This window comes from Engystomops pustulosus, chromosome 6, assembly GCF_040894005.1.
Source record: "Engystomops pustulosus chromosome 6, aEngPut4.maternal, whole genome shotgun sequence".
Lineage (NCBI taxonomy): Eukaryota > Metazoa > Chordata > Amphibia > Anura > Leptodactylidae > Engystomops > Engystomops pustulosus.
In genome coordinates, this window is record NC_092416.1 from 189,917,643 (window position 1) to 189,935,547 (window position 17,905).

The following is a 17,905-nucleotide window of genomic DNA, read 5'->3' on the forward strand; positions in this document are numbered from 1 at the left end:
TATATCACCGGCTGCTGCAGTACAGACATGTCCTGCTCCCTCCTCTGCTTCCTGGTATTATATCACTGGCTGCTGCAGTACAGACGTGTCCTGCTCCCCCCTCTGCTTCCTGGTATTATATCACTGGCTGCTGCAGTACAGACATGTCCTGCTCCCTCCTCTGCTTCCTGGTATTATATCACTGGCTGCTGCAGTACAGACATGTCCTGCTCCCTCCTCTGCTTCCTGGTATTATATCACCGGCTGCTGCAGTACAGACATGTCCTGCTCCCTCCTCTGCTTCCTGGTATTATATCACCGGCTGCTGCAGTACAGACATGTCCTGCTCCCTCCCCTGCTTCCTGGTATTATATCGGATTCTCTTCCTCGCTGATCTCTGGACTCTGCGCCGCCCTGGTGGCTGGTCTGGTGTATTGCGGTGACATTCAGGACACTGATGCTTTGTGGTTGTATCTGGTCATTGTTTGGGGGGATCCTCTAGAAGACCCTCTACTTCTCATCATGTGACCACATAACTTGACTTGACCCAAGAGCTGACGATCGTCGCCACACTAGTGCCGGGATATCTGATGACACTTGTCTCCCAGTGTGGGGGTGTTGTAGGTATTTATAGCCCCTGGGGGGGACAGCTGGCGCTTTATGGCGTGCTGCAGTTTTACGTGAAATCTTGGTGATTATTATTAGATCGGAGACATTTGCTGCAATAAATTGTGCTGTGCGGCCTGGAGGGGGCATGACAAGGGGCACAATCACCCCCCGCAGGCCAGGGTCATGTGACACGCTCCCCTGCAGACTGCCAGGTGCCACCCTCAAGTGCAGGGCGTGGGCGCCGCGGGTCTTACGTTACAGGGTTAATGAGCGCAGCATTCCAAGAAACCGGAGCAGGGAGAGGAATTTTCATGGCAGAATATAATGTACCTGCCCCGCACCCCATGTGGCCCAACGCTAAAATACTCTGTGCTGCTGGGGGCTCTGTGTAACCCTGCGGCCTCCTGTAACCCCGGAGCTGTGTATCAGGAAGAGGGGAGGAGTACTGTGCAGTATTAGTATATAGGAGGATGGGGAAGTAGTACTGTGCAGTATTAGTATATAAGAGGATGGAGAAGTAGTACTGTGCAGTATTAGTATATAAGAGGATGGAGAAGTAGTACTGTGCAGGATTAGTATATAAGAGGATGGGGAAGTAGTACTGTGCAGGATTAGTATATAAGAGGATGGAGAAGTAGTACTGTGCAGGATTAGTATATAAGAGGATGGAGAAGTAGTACTGTGCAGTATTAGTATATAAGAGGATGGAGAAGTAGTACTGTGCAGTATTAGTATATAAGAGGATGGGGAAGTAGTACTGTGCAGTATTAGTATATAAGAGGAGGGGGAAGTAGTACTGTGCAGTATTAGTACATAAGAGGAGGGGGAAGTAGTACTGTGCAGTATTAGTATATAAGAGGATGGAGAAGTAGTACTGTGCAGTATTAGTATATAAGAGGATGGGGAAGTAGTACTGTGCAGTATTAGTATATAAGAGGATGGAGAAGTAGTACTGTGCAGTATTAGTATATAGGAGGCTGGGGAAGTAGTACTGTGCAGTATTAGTATATAAGAGGATGGAGAAGTAGTACTGTGCAGTATTAGTATATAAGAGGATGGAGAAGTAGTACTGTACAGTATTAGTATATAAGAGGAGGGGGAAGTAGTACTGTGCAGGATTAGTATATAAGAGGATGGAGAAGTAGTACTGTGCAGTATTAGTATATAAGAGGATGGGGAAGTAGTACTGTGCAGTATTAGTATATAAGAGGATGGGGAAGTAGTACTGTGCAGTATTAGTATATAAGAGGATGGGGAAGTAGTACTGTGCAGTATTAGTATATAGGAGGATGGAGAAGTAGTACTGTGCAGTATTAGTATATAAGAGGATGGAGAAGTAGTACTGTGCAGTATTAGTATATAAGAGGATGGAGAAGTAGTACTGTGCAGGATTAGTATATAAGAGGATGGAGAAGTAGTACTGTGCAGTATTAGTATATAAGAGGATGGGGAAGTAGTACTGTGCAGTATTAGTACATAGGAGGAGGGGGAAGTAGTACTGTGCAGTATTAGTATATAAGAGGATGGAGAAGTAGTACTGTGCAGTATTAGTATATAAGAGGATGGAGAAGTAGTACTGTGCAGGATTAGTATATAAGAGGATGGAGAAGTAGTACTGTGCAGTATTAGTATATAAGAGGATGGGGAAGTAGTACTGTGCAGTATTAGTACATAGGAGGAGGGGGAAGTAGTACTGTGCAGTATTAGTATATAAGAGGATGGAGAAGTAGTACTGTGCAGTATTAGTATATAAGAGGAGGGGGAAGTAGTACTGTGCAGTATTAGTATATAAGAGGAGGGGGAAGTAGTACTGTGCAGTATTAGTACATAAGAGGAGGGGGAAGTAGTACTGTGCAGGATTAGTATATAGGAGGAGGGGGAAGTAGTACTGTGCAGTATTAGTACATAGGAGGAGGGGGAAGTAGTACTGTGCAGTATTAGTATATAAGAGGATGGAGAAGTAGTACTGTGCAGTATTAGTATATAAGAGGATGGAGAAGTAGTACTGTGCAGTATTAGTATATAAGAGGATGGGGAAGTAGTACTGTGCAGTATTAGTACATAGGAGGAGGGGGAAGTAGTACTGTGCAGTATTAGTACATAGGAGGAGGGGGAAGTAGTACTGTGCAGTATTAGTATATAAGAGGATGGAGAAGTAGTACTGTGCAGTATTAGTATATAGGAGGAGGGGGAAGTAGTACTGTGCAGTATTAGTACATAGGAGGAGGGGGAAGTAGTACTGTGCAGTATTAGTATATAAGAGGATGGAGAAGTAGTACTGTGCAGTATTAGTATATAGGAGGAGGGGGAAGTAGTACTGTGCAGTATTAGTACATAGGAGGAGGGGGAAGTAGTACTGTGCAGTATTAGTATATAAGAGGATGGAGAAGTAGTACTGTGCAGTATTAGTATATAAGAGGATGGAGAAGTAGTACTGTGCAGGATTAGTATATAAGAGGATGGAGAAGTAGTACTGTGCAGTATTAGTATATAAGAGGATGGGGAAGTAGTACTGTGCAGTATTAGTACATAGGAGGAGGGGGAAGTAGTACTGTGCAGTATTAGTACATAAGAGGATGGAGAAGTAGTACTGTGCAGTATTAGTATATAAGAGGATGGAGAAGTAGTACTCTGCAGTATTAGTATATAAGAGGATGGAGAAGTAGTACTGTACAGTATTAGTATATAAGAGGATGGGGAAGTAGTACTGTGCAGTATTAGTATATAAGAGGATGGAGAAGTAGTACTGTGCAGTATTAGTATATAAGAGGATGGAGAAGTAGTACTGTGCAGTATTAGTATATAAGAGGATGGAGAAGTAGTACTGTGCAGTATTAGTATATAAGAGGATGGAGAAGTAGTACTGTGCAGTATTAGTATATAGGAGGAGGGGGAAGTAGTACTGTGCAGTATTAGTACATAGGAGGAGGGGGAAGTAGTACTGTGCAGTATTAGTATATAAGAGGATGGAGAAGTAGTACTGTGCAGTATTAGTATATAAGAGGATGGAGAAGTAGTACTGTGCAGGATTAGTATATAAGAGGATGGAGAAGTAGTACTGTGCAGTATTAGTATATAAGAGGATGGGGAAGTAGTACTGTGCAGTATTAGTACATAGGAGGAGGGGGAAGTAGTACTGTGCAGTATTAGTACATAAGAGGATGGAGAAGTAGTACTGTGCAGTATTAGTATATAAGAGGATGGAGAAGTAGTACTGTGCAGTATTAGTATATAAGAGGATGGAGAAGTAGTACTGTGCAGTATTAGTATATAGGAGGAGGGGGAAGTAGTACTGTGCAGTATTAGTACATAAGAGGAGGGGGAAGTAGTACTGTGCAGTATTAGTATATAAGAGGATGGAGAAGTAGTACTGTGCAGGATTAGTATATAAGAGGATGGAGAAGTAGTACTGTGCAGTATTAGTATATAAGAGGATGGGGAAGTAGTACTGTGCAGTATTAGTACATAGGAGGAGGGGGAAGTAGTACTGTGCAGTATTAGTATATAAGAGGATGGAGAAGTAGTACTGTGCAGTATTAGTATATAAGAGGAGGGGGAAGTAGTACTGTGCAGTATTAGTATATAAGAGGATGGAGAAGTAGTACTGTGCAGTATTAGTATATAAGAGGATGAGGAAGTAGTACTGTGCAGTATTAGTATATAAGAGGATGGGGAAGTAGTACTGTGCAGTATTAGTATATAAGAGGATGGGGAAGTAGTACTGTGCAGGATTAGTATATAAGAGGATGGAGAAGTAGTACTGTGCAGTATTAGTATATAAGAGGAGGGGGAAGTAGTACTGTGCAGTATTAGTACATAGGAGGAGGGGGAAGTAGTACTGTGCAGGATTAGTATATAGGAGGAGGGGGAAGTAGTACTGTGCAGTATTAGTATATTAGAGGCTGGGGAAGTAGTACTGTGCAGTATTAGTACATAAGAGGAGGGGGAAGTAGTACTGTGCAGTATTAGTATATAAGAGGATGGAGAAGTAGTACTGTGCAGTATTAGTACATAAGAGGAGGGGGAAGTAGTACTGTGCAGTATTAGTACATAGGAGGAGGGGGAAGTAGTACTGTGCAGTATTAGTATATAAGAGGATGGAGAAGTAGTACTGTGCAGTATTAGTACATAAGAGGAGGGGGAAGTAGTACTGTGCAGTATTAGTATATAAGAGGATGGAGAAGTAGTACTGTGCAGGATTAGTATATAAGAGGATGGATAAGTAGTACTGTGCAGTATTAGTATATAAGAGGATGGGGAAGTAGTACTGTGCAGTATTAGTATATAAGAGGATGGGGAAGTAGTACTGTGCAGTATTAGTATATAAGAGGATGGGGAAGTAGTACTGTGCAGTATTAGTATATAAGAGGATGGAGAAGTAGTACTGTGCAGTATTAGTACATAAGAGGAGGGGGAAGTAGTACTGTGCAGTATTAGTACATAAGAGGATGGAGAAGTAGTACTGTGCAGTATTAGTATATTAGAGGCTGGGGAAGTAGTACTGTGCAGTATTAGTATATAAGAGGATGGAGAAGTAGTACTGTGCAGTATTAGTATATAGGAGGATGGGGAAGTAGTACTGTGCAGGATTAGTATATAAGAGGATGGGGAAGTAGTACTGTGCAGTATTAGTATATAAGAGGATGGGGAAGTAGTACTGTGCAGTATTAGTATATAAGAGGATGGGGAAGTAGTACTGTGCAGTATTAGTATATAAGAGGATGGAGAAGTAGTACTGTGCAGTATTAGTACATAAGAGGAGGGGGAAGTAGTACTGTGCAGTATTAGTACATAAGAGGATGGAGAAGTAGTACTGTGCAGTATTAGTATATTAGAGGCTGGGGAAGTAGTACTGTGCAGTATTAGTATATAAGAGGATGGAGAAGTAGTACTGTGCAGTATTAGTATATAAGAGGATGGGGAAGTAGTACTGTGCAGTATTAGTATATAAGAGGATGGAGAAGTAGTACTGTGCAGTATTAGTATATTAGAGGCTGGGGAAGTAGTACTGTGCAGTATTAGTACATAAGAGGAGGGGGAAGTAGTACTGTGCAGTATTAGTACATAAGAGGAGGGGGAAGTAGTACTGTGCAGTATTAGTATATAAGAGGATGGAGAAGTAGTACTGTGCAGTATTAGTACATAAGAGGAGGGGGAAGTAGTACTGTGCAGTATTAGTATATAAGAGGATGGAGAAGTAGTACTGTGCAGGATTAGTATATAAGAGGATGGAGAAGTAGTACTGTGCAGTATTAGTATATAAGAGGATGGGGAAGTAGTACTGTGCAGTATTAGTATATAAGAGGATGGGGAAGTAGTACTGTGCAGTATTAGTATATAAGAGGATGGGGAAGTAGTACTGTGCAGTATTAGTATATAAGAGGATGGAGAAGTAGTACTGTGCAGTATTAGTACATAAGAGGAGGGGGAAGTAGTACTGTGCAGTATTAGTATATAAGAGGATGGAGAAGTAGTACTGTGCAGTATTAGTACATAAGAGGAGGGGGAAGTAGTACTGTGCAGTATTAGTATATAAGAGGATGGAGAAGTAGTACTGTGCAGGATTAGTATATAAGAGGATGGAGAAGTAGTACTGTGCAGTATTAGTATATAAGAGGATGGGGAAGTAGTACTGTGCAGTATTAGTATATAAGAGGATGGGGAAGTAGTACTGTGCAGTATTAGTATATAAGAGGATGGGGAAGTAGTACTGTGCAGTATTAGTATATAAGAGGATGGGGAAGTAGTACTGTGCAGTATTAGTATATAAGAGGATGGAGAAGTAGTACTGTGCAGTATTAGTATATAGGAGGATGGGGAAGTAGTACTGTGCAGTATTAGTATATAGGAGGAGGGGGAAGTAGTACTGTGCAGTATTAGTATATAGGAGGAGGGGGAAGTAGTACTGTGCAGTATTAGTATATAAGAGGATGGAGAAGTAGTACTGTGCAGTATTAGTACATAAGAGGAGGGGGAAGTAGTACTGTGCAGTATTAGTATATAAGAGGATGGAGAAGTAGTACTGTGCAGGATTAGTATATAAGAGGATGGAGAAGTAGTACTGTGCAGTATTAGTATATAAGAGGATGGAGAAGTAGTACTGTACAGTATTAGTATATAGGAGGAGGGGGAAGTAGTACTGTGCAGTATTAGTATATAAGAGGATGGAGAAGTAGTACTGTGCAGTATTAGTATATAGGAGGATGGGGAAGTAGTACTGTGCAGTATTAGTATATAGGAGGATGGGGAAGTAGTACTGTGCAGTATTAGTATATAGGAGGATGGGGAAGTAGTACTGTGCAGTATTAGTATATAAGAGGTTGGAGAAGTAGTACTGTGCAGTATTAGTATATAAGAGGCTGGGGAAGTAGTACTGTGCAGTATTAGTATATAAGAGGATGGGGAAGTAGTACTGTGCAGTATTAGTATATAGGAGGATGGGGAAGTAGTACTGTGCAGTATTAGTATATAGGAGGATGGGGAAGTAGTACTGTGCAGTATTAGTATATAGGAGGATGGGGAAGTAGTACTGTGCAGTATTAGTATATAAGAGGCTGGAGAAGTAGTACTGTGCAGTATTAGTATATAAGAGGATGGGGAAGTAGTACTGTGCAGTATTAGTATATAAGAGGATGGAGAAGTATTACTGTGCAGTATTAGTATATAGGAGGCTGGGGAAGTAGTACTGTGCAGTATTAGTATATAGGAGGATGGGGAAGTAGTACTGTGCAGTATTAGTATATAGGAGGAGGGGGAAGTAGTACTGTGCAGTATTAGTATATAGGAGGATGGGGAAGTAGTACTGTGCAGTATTAGTATATAGGAGGATGGGGAAGTAGTACTGTGCAGTATTAGTATATAGGAGGATGGGGAAGTAGTACTGTGCAGTATTAGTATATAGGAGGATGGGGAAGTAGTACTGTGCAGTATTAGTATATAAGAGGATGGAGAAGTAGTACTGTGCAGTATTAGTATATAAGAGGAGGGGGAAGTAGTACTGTGCAGTATTAGTATATAAGAGGATGAGGAAGTAGTACTGTGCAGTATTAGTATATAAGAGGAGGTGGAAGTAGTACTGTGCAGTATTAGTATATAGGAGGCTGGGGAAGTAGTACTGTGCAGTATTAGTATATAGGAGGATGGGGAAGTAGTACTGTGCAGTATTAGTATATAAGAGGATGGGGAAGTAGTACTGTGCAGTATTAGTATATAAGAGGATGGGGAAGTAGTACTGTGCAGTATTAGTATATAAGAGGATGGGGAAGTAGTACTGTGCAGTATTAGTATATAAGAGGATGGGGAAGTAGTACTGTGCAGTATTAGTATATAAGAGGATGGGGAAGTAGTACTGTGCAGTATTAGTATATAAGAGGATGGAGAAGTAGTACTGTGCAGTATTAGTATATAAGAGGATGGAGAAGTAGTACTGTGCAGTATTAGTATATAAGAGGATGGGGAAGTAGTACTGTGCAGTATTAGTATATAAGAGGATGGAGAAGTAGTACTGTGCAGTATTAGTATATAAGAGGATGGAGAAGTAGTACTGTGCAGTATTAGTATATAAGAGGATGGGGAAGTAGTACTGTGCAGTATTAGTATATAAGAGGATGGAGAAGTAGTACTGTGCAGTATTAGTATATAAGAGGATGGGGAAGTAGTACTGTGCAGTATTAGTATATAAGAGGATGGGGAAGTAGTACTGTGCAGTATTAGTATATAAGAGGATGGGGAAGTAGTACTGTGCAGTATTAGTATATAAGAGGATGGGGAAGTAGTACTGTGCAGTATTAGTATATAAGAGGATGGAGAAGTAGTACTGTGCAGTATTAGTATATAAGAGGATGGAGAAGTAGTACTGTGCAGTATTAGTATATAAGAGGATGGGGAAGTAGTACTGTGCAGTATTAGTATATAAGAGGATGGAGAAGTAGTACTGTGCAGTATTAGTATATAAGAGGATGGAGAAGTAGTACTGTGCAGTATTAGTATATAAGAGGAGGGGGAAGTAGTACTGTGCAGTATTAGTATATAAGAGGATGGGGAAGTAGTACTGTGCAGTATTAGTATATTAGAGGATGGAGAAGTAGTACTGTGCAGTATTAGTATATAAGAGGATGGAGAAGTAGTACTGTGCAGTATTAGTACATAAGACGATGGGGAAGTAGTACTGTGCAGTATTAGTATATCAGAGGCTTGAGAAGTAGTGCTGTGCAGTATTAGTATATAAGAAGCTGAAGAAGTAGTACTGTGCAGTATTAGTATATAAGAGGATGGAGAAGTAGTACTGTGCAGTATTAGTATATAAGAGGATGGAGAAGTAGTACTGTGCAGTATTAGTATATAAGAGGAGGGAGAAGTAGTACTGTGCAGTATTAGTATATAAGAGGATGGAGAAGTAGTACTGAGCAGTATTAGTATTTCAGAGGCTTGAGAAGTAGTACCGTGCAGTATTAGTATTTCAGAGGCTTGAGAAGTAGTACTGTGCAGTATTAGTATTTCAGAGGCTTGAGAAGTAGTACTGTGCAGTATTAGTATTTCAGAGGCTTGAGAAGTAGTACTGTGCAGTATTAGTATATAAGTGGATGGAGAAATAGTACTGTGCAGTATTAGTATATAAGAGGATGGAGAAGTAGTACTGTGCAGGATTAGTATATAAGAGGATGGAGAAGTAGTACTGTGCAGTATTAGTATATAAGAGGCTGGAGAAGTAGTACTGTGCAGTATTAGTATATAAGAGGATGGAGAAGTAGTACTGTGCAGGATTAGTATATAAGAGGATGGGGAAGTAGTACTGTGCAGTATTAGTATATAAGAGGATGGAGAAGTAGTACTGTGCAGTATTAGTATATAAGAGGATGGGGAAGTAGTACTGTGCAGTATTAGTACATAAGAGGATGGAGAAGTAGTAGTGTGCAGGATTAGTATATAAGAGGCTGGGGAAGTAGTACTGTGCAGTATTAGTATATAAGATGCTGGGGAAGTAGTACTGTGCAGTATTAGTATATAAGAGGAGGGGGAAGTAGTACTATGCAGTATTAGTATATAAGAGGATGAGGAAGTAGTACTGTGCAGTATTAGTATATAAGAGGAGGGGGAAGTAGTACTGTGCAGTATTAGTATATAAGAGGTTGGAGAAGTAGTACTGTGCAGTATTAGTATATAAGAGGATGAGGAAGTAGTACTGTGCAGTATTAGTATATAAGAGGATGAGGAAGTAGTACTGTGCAGTATTAGTATATAAGAGGATGGGGAAGTAGTACGGTGCAGTATTAGTATATAAGAGGATGGGGAAGTAGTACTGTGCAGTATTAGTATATAAGAGGATGGGGAAGTAGTACTGTGCAGGATTAGTATATAAGAGGATGGGGAAGTAGTACTGTGCAGTATTAGTATATACGAGGATGGGGAAGTAGTACTGTGCAGGATTAGTATATAAGAGGATGGGGAAGTAGTACTGTGCAGTGTTATAATAGATGGGGGTGTCCTATGTGCTGTATGACATCTGGGGGTCTCCTCTCCTGGGGGTCTTGGCAGGGGGGGAGGTAGCTTGCGGTTCTCGGTGACATCCCTGGTATGGTGCCACATTCCCAGAGACGTTCCCTATTTGTTTTGGGATCTGGATAAAGTTTAGGAAGTTTCTTGGATTTGTCGCCTTCTTCATCACCAGGACCCCGGCCCATGGCTACTAAACATCATTACTGCCCCCCTACCCCCCAGCATTACTGCCCCCCTACCCCCCAGCATTACTGCCCCCATACCCCCCAGCATTACTGCCCCCCTACCCCCCAGCATTACTGCCCCCCTACCCCCCCAGCATTACTGCCCCATACCCCCCCAGCATTACTGCCCCCCTACCCCCCAGCATTACTGCCCCCCTACCCCCCAGCATTACTGCCCCCTATCCCCCCAGCATTACTACCCCCCTATCCCCCCAGCATTACTGCCCCCCTACCCCCCAGCATTACTGCCCCCCTACCCCCCCAGCATTACTGCCCCATACCTCTTCAGCATTACTGCCCCCCTACCCCCCAGCATTACTGCCCCCCTACCCCCCAGCATTACTGCCCCCTATCCCCCCAGCATTACTACCCCCCTATCCCCCCAGCATTACTGCCCCCCTACCCCCCAGCATTACTGCCCCCCTACCCCCCAGCATTACTGCCCCCCTATCCCCCCCCAGCATTACTGCCCCCCTTCCCCCCAGCATTACTGCCCCCCTACCCCCCAGCATTACTGCCCCCCTATCCCCCCCCAGCATTACTGCCCCCCTATCCCCCCCCAGCATTACTGCCCCCCTACCCCCCAGCATTACTGCCCCCCTATCCCCCCCCAGCATTACTGCCCCCCTACCCCCCAGCATTACTGCCCCCCTACCCCCCAGCATTACTGCCCCCCTATCCCCCCCCAGCATTACTGCCCCCCTTCCCCCCAGCATTACTGCCCCCCTACCCCCCAGCATTACTGCCCCCCTACCCCCCAGTAACGCTGCCCTTCTTCCCGCTGGATTGTCTCCTATAACCTTTGTGCTTCCTTGCGCTCTGCGTTTGCCTTCCTATTTCTGACATTATCCTGTAGATAACACAGCTGAGGGTCTGTTACAGTGTTCTAGCCGGACTCCTATGGCCTGACGTGACACTCACGGGCTCTCTCCATCCCTGGTTCAAACCTCGGCACAGCAAGCAGAGATCCTGCACCTGATGAAGTGCTGGAACCAGACAGTCTATAATTATGTAGTGTTATTGGGGGGTCTCTCCGATCTGATCACATCAGGCTGCGGACCCCCAGCACCAGGGCAGCGGAACTGCTTGGCTGAAGAGCTAGCACTCGTGCAAAGCATGAAAATCCTGATAAAACCAGCGCCGTTACCCCGGTCAACCAATGAGATTTGTAGAAGGTGCACTGCATGGCGTGTGCCGCAGGGTGACCCCTCTGGGTACTTACCTCCGGGCAGGCTGAGGGGGCCGCAGGGTTTGCTGATCACGTCGTTCCCCTCCACCGTTATCTTCTTGGTGCACAAGCGCCACAAGCCGAAGTGCGCCATCTCGCAGGGCTCCTCGTAATTGTCCACCTTGGGGCTCATGACGGCCCAGTGGTCGCTCATCACAGCGGCCAGCATCAGGGACACCCCGACCAGGATGATCCCGAAGGTGACCCGGATCTTCAGGGTCTTGAGTTCCTGCATGGCGGAGGCTATGGGGGTCCTGGCGGAGTCTGGGGGTCCTGGCGGAGGCTATGGGGGTCGTGGCGGAGGCTATGGGGGTCCTGGCGGAGTCTGGGGGTCCTGTGAGCCTGTGGTGTCACCTCCTTGGCTCTGCGGTGTCTGGGGTTGGAGAGGGGGCTGGGACGCTCCCCGCAGCTGTCGGGATCCGTCAGCATAGGTTACACACAGAGCGGGGGATGCTGGGACCCCCTCAGACGTCCCGTTGGCCGCGGTGTTGCTGTAAATAATTACATTCCTGCTTCACTTGTTTGTTTGCGGCTGGAAAAAAAAGACAAAAACAGAAAAAAAATCTATCTATACATCATCCCGGGACCATCCACAGCTATAACCACCCCATAACCGGGCGGGAGGAGCAGCACTCCCATCATCCACAGCTATAACCACGCCATAACCGGGCGGGAGGAGCAGCAGTCCCATCATCCACAGCTATAACCACCCCATAACCGGGCGGGAGGAGCAGCACTCCCATCATCCACAGCAATAACCACCCCATAACCGGGTGGGAGGAGCAGCACTCCCATCATCCACAGCTATAACCACCCCATAACCGGGCAGGAGGAGCAGCACTCCCATCATCCACAGCTATAACCACCCCATAACCGGGCGGGAGGAGCAGCACTCCCATCATCCACAGCAATAACCACCCCATAACCGGGTGGGAGGAGCAGCACTCCCATCATCCACAGCTATAACCACCCCATAAACAGCGGGTGGAGCAGCACTCCCATCATCCACAGCTATAACCACCCCATAACCGGGCGGGAGGAGCAGCACTCCCATCATCCACAGCTATAACCACCCCATAACCGGGCGGGAGGAGCAGCACTCCCATCATCCACAGCTATAACCACCCCATAACCGGGCGGGAGGAGCGGCACTCCCATCATCCACAGCTATTACCACGCCATAAACAGCGGGTGGAGCAGCACTCCCATCATCCACAGCTATAACCACGCCATAACCGGGCAGGAGGAGCAGCACTCCCATCATCCACAGCTATAACCACGCCATAACCGGGCGGGAGGAGCAGCACTCCCATCATCCACAGCTATAACCACCCCATAACTGGGCGGGAGGAGCAGCACTCCCATCATCCACAGCTATAACCACCCCATAACCGGGCGGGAGGAGCAGCACTCCCATCATCCACAGCTATAACCACCCCATAACCGGGCGGGAGGAGCAGCACTCCCATCATCCACAGCTATAACCACCCCATAACCGGGCGGGAGGAGCAGCACTCCCATCATCCACAGCTATAACCACCCCATAACCGGGCGGGAGGAGCAGCACTCCCATCATCCACAGCTATAACCACCCCATAACCGGGCGGGAGGAGCAGCACTCCCATCATCCACAGCTATAACCACCCCATAACCGGGCGGGAGGAGGGGCACTCCCATCATCCACAGCTATTACCACGCCATAAACAGCGGGTGGAGCAGCACTCCCATCATCCACAGCTATAACCACGCCATAACCGAGCAGGAGGAGCAGCACTCCCATCATCCACAGCTATAACCACCCCATAACCGGGCGGGAGGAGCAGCACTCCCATCATCCACAGCTATAACCACCCCATAACCGGGCGGGAGGAGCGGCACTCCCATCATCCACAGCTATTACCACGCCATAAACAGCGGGTGGAGCAGCACTCCCATCATCCACAGCAATAACCACCCCATAACCGGGCAGGAGGAGCAGCACTCCCATCATCCACAGCTATAACCACCCCATAACCGGGCGGGAGGAGCAGCACTCCCATCATCCACAGCTATAACCACCCCATAAACAGCGGGTGGAGCAGCACTCCCATCATCCACAGCTATAACCACCCCATAACCGGGCGGGAGGAGCAACACTCCCATCATCCACAGCTATAACCACCCCATAAACAGCGGGTGGAGCAGCACTCCCATCATCCACAGCTATAACCACGCCATAACCGGGCGGGAGGAGCAGCACTCCCATCATCCACAGCTATAACCACCCCATAAACAGCGGGTGGAGCAGCACTCCCATCATCCACAGCTATAACCACCCCATAACCGGGCGGGAGGAGCAGCAATCCCATCATCCACAGCTATAACCACCCCATAACCGGGCGGGAGGAGCAGCACTCCCATCATCCACAGCAATAACCACCCCATAACCGGGCAGGAGGAGCAGCACTCCCATCATCCACAGCTATAACCACCCCATAACCGGGCGGGAGGAGCAGCACTCCCATCATCCACAGCTATAACCACCCCATAAACAGCGGGTGGAGCAGCACTCCCATCATCCACAGCTATAACCACGCCATAACCGGGCGGGAGGAGCAGCACTCCCATCATCCACAGCTATAACCACCCCATAACCGGGCGGGAGGAGCAACACTCCCATCATCCACAGCTATAACCACCCCATAAACAGCGGGTGGAGCAGCACTCCCATCATCCACAGCTATAACCACGCCATAACCGGGCGGGAGGAGCAGCACTCCCATCATCCACAGCTATAACCACCCCATAAACAGCGGGTGGAGCAGCACTCCCATCATCCACAGCTATAACCACCCCATAACCGGGCGGGAGGAGCAGCAATCCCATCATCCACAGCTATAACCACCCCATAACCGGGCGGGAGGAGCAGCACTCCCATCATCCACAGCAATAACCACCCCATAACCGGGCGGGAGGAGCAGCACTCCCATCATCCACAGCTATTACCACCGCATAACCGGGCGGGAGGAGCAGCACTCCCATCATCCACAGCTATAACCACCCCATAAACAGCGGGAGGAGCAGCACTCCCATCATCCACAGCTATTACCACGCCATAAACAGCGGGTGGAGCAGCACTCCCATCATCCACAGCTATAACCACGCCATAACCGGGCGGGAGGAGCAGCACTCCCATCATCCACAGCTATAACCACCCCATAACCGGGCAGGAGGAGCAGCACTCCCATCATCCACAGCTATAACCACCCCATAAACAGCGGGTGGAGCAGCACTCCCATCATCCACAGCTATAACCACGCCATAACCGGGCGGGAGGAGCAGCACTCCCATCATCCACAGCTATAACCACCCCATAAACAGCGGGTGGAGCAGCACTCCCATCATCCACAGCTATAACCACCCCATAACCGGGCGGGAGGAGCAGCACTCCCATCATCCACAGCTATAACCACGCCATAAACAGCGGGTGGAGCAGCACTCCCATCATCCACAGCTATAACCACCCCATAACCGGGCGGGAGGAGCAGCACTCCCATCATCCACAGCTATAACCACCTCATAACCGGGCGGGAGGAGCAGCACTCCCATCATCCACAGCTATAACCACCCCATAACCGGGCGAGAGGAGCAGCACTCCCATCATCCACAGCTATAACCACCCCATAACCGGGCGGGAGGAGCAGCACTCCCATCATCCACAGCTATAACCACCCCATAACCGGGCGGGAGGAGCAGCACTCCCATCATCCACAGCTATAACCACCCCATAACCGGGCGAGAGGAGCAGCACTCCCATCATCCACAGCTATAACCACCCCATAACCGGGCGGGAGGAGCAGCACTCCCATCATCCACAGCTATAACCACCCCATAACCGGGCGGGAGGAGCAGCACTCCCATCATCCACAGCTATAACCACCCCATAACCGGGCGGGAGGAGCGGCACTCCCATCATCCACAGCTATTACCACGCCATAAACAGCGGGTGGAGCAGCACTCCCATCATCCACAGCTATAACCACCCCATAACCGGGCGGGAGGAGCAGCACTCCCATCATCCACAGCTATAACCACCCCATAACCGGGCGGGAGGAGCAGCACTCCCATCATCCACAGCTATAACCACCCCATAACCGGGCGGGAGGAGCAGCACTCCCATCATCCACAGCTATAACCACCCCATAACCGGGCGGGAGGAGCGGCACTCCCATCATCCACAGCTATAACCACGCCATAAACAGCGGGTGGAGCAGCACTCCCATCATCCACAGCTATAACCACCCCATAACCGGGCGGGAGGAGTAGCACTCCCATCATCCACAGCTATAACCACCCCATAACCGGGCGGGAGGAGCAGCACTCCCATCATCCACAGCTATAACCACCCCATAACCGGGCGGGAGGAGCAGCACTCCCATCATCCACAGCTATAACCACCCCATAACCGGGCGGGAGGAGCGGCACTCCCATCATCCACAGCTATTACCACGCCATAAACAGCGGGTGGAGCAGCACTCCCATCATCCACAGCTATAACCACCCCATAACCGGGCGGGAGGAGCAGCACTCCCATCATCCACAGCTATAACCACCCCATAACCGGGCGGGAGGAGCAGCACTCCCATCATCCACAGCTATAACCACCCCATAACCGGGCGGGAGGAGCAGCACTCCCATCATCCACAGCTATAACCACCCCATAACCGGGCGGGAGGAGCGGCACTCCCATCATCCACAGCTATAACCACGCCATAAACAGCGGGTGGAGCAGCACTCCCATCATCCACAGCTATAACCACCCCATAACCGGGCGGGAGGAGTAGCACTCCCATCATCCACAGCTATAACCACCCCATAACCGGGCGGGAGGAGCAGCACTCCCATCATCCACAGCTATAACCACCCCATAACCGGGCGAGAGGAGCAGCACTCCCATCATCCACAGCTATAACCACCCCATAACCGGGCGGGAGGAGCAGCACTCCCATCATCCACAGCTATAACCACCCCATAACCGGGCGGGAGGAGCAGCACTCCCATCATCCACAGCTATAACCACCCCATAACCGGGCGAGAGGAGCAGCACTCCCATCATCCACAGCTATAACCACCCCATAACCGGGCGGGAGGAGCAGCACTCCCATCATCCACAGCTATAACCACCCCATAACCGGGCGGGAGGAGCAGCACTCCCATCATCCACAGCTATAACCACCCCATAACCGGGCGAGAGGAGCAGCACTCCCATCATCCACAGCTATAACCACCCCATAACCGGGCGGGAGGAGCAGCACTCCCATCATCCACAGCTATAACCACCCCATAACCGGGCGGGAGGAGCAGCACTCCCATCATCCACAGCTATAACCACCCCATAACCGGGCGGGAGGAGCGGCACTCCCATCATCCACAGCTATTACCACGCCATAAACAGCGGGTGGAGCAGCACTCCCATCATCCACAGCTATAACCACCCCATAACCGGGCGGGAGGAGCAGCACTCCCATCATCCACAGCTATAACCACCCCATAACCGGGCGGGAGGAGCAGCACTCCCATCATCCACAGCTATAACCACCCCATAACCGGGCGGGAGGAGCGGCACTCCCATCATCCACAGCTATTACCACGCCATAAACAGCGGGTGGAGCAGCACTCCCATCATCCACAGCTATAACCACCCCATAACCGGGCGGGAGGAGTAGCACTCCCATCATCCACAGCTATAACCACCCCATAACCGGGCGGGAGGAGCAGCACTCCCATCATCCACAGCTATTACCACGCCATAAACAGCGGGAGGAGCAGCACTCCCATCATCCACAGCTATAACCACCCCATAACCGTGCGGGAGGAGCAGCACTCCCATCATCCACAGCTATAACCACCCCATAACCGGGCGGGAGGAGCAGCACTCCCATCATCCACAGCTATAACCACCCCATAACCGGGCGAGAGGAGCAGCACTCCCATCATCCACAGCTATAACCACCCCATAACCGGGCGGGAGGAGCAGCACTCCCATCATCCACAGCTATAACCACCCCATAACCGGGCGGGAGGAGCAGCACTCCCATCATCCACAGCTATAACCACCCCATAACCGGGCGAGAGGAGCAGCACTCCCATCATCCACAGCTATAACCACCCCATAACCGGGCGGGAGGAGCAGCACTCCCATCATCCACAGCTATAACCACCCCATAACCGGGCGAGAGGAGCAGCACTCCCATCATCCACAGCTATAACCACCCCATAACCGGGCGGGAGGAGCAGCACTCCCATCATCCACAGCTATAACCACCCCATAACCGGGCGGGAGGAGCAGCACTCCCATCATCCACAGCTATAACCACCCCATAACCGGGCG

At 48.6% G+C, this 17,905-nt stretch overlaps 1 protein-coding gene across 1 annotated transcript in view; it reads right to left on the reverse strand.

The window, feature by feature from the left end:
- The window catches only part of CACNG1 (calcium voltage-gated channel auxiliary subunit gamma 1), a 33,444-nt gene extending 21,513 nt beyond the window's left edge, over window positions 1-11,931 (reverse strand). The window contains exon 1 of the mRNA XM_072113605.1: window positions 11,530-11,931. Within this exon, the coding sequence (XP_071969706.1) occupies window positions 11,530-11,770 (241 nt within the window). The 5' untranslated portion in view covers window positions 11,771-11,931. The remainder of the gene's footprint in view (window positions 1-11,529) is intronic.
- Window positions 11,932-17,905: the final 5,974 nt, after the last annotated feature.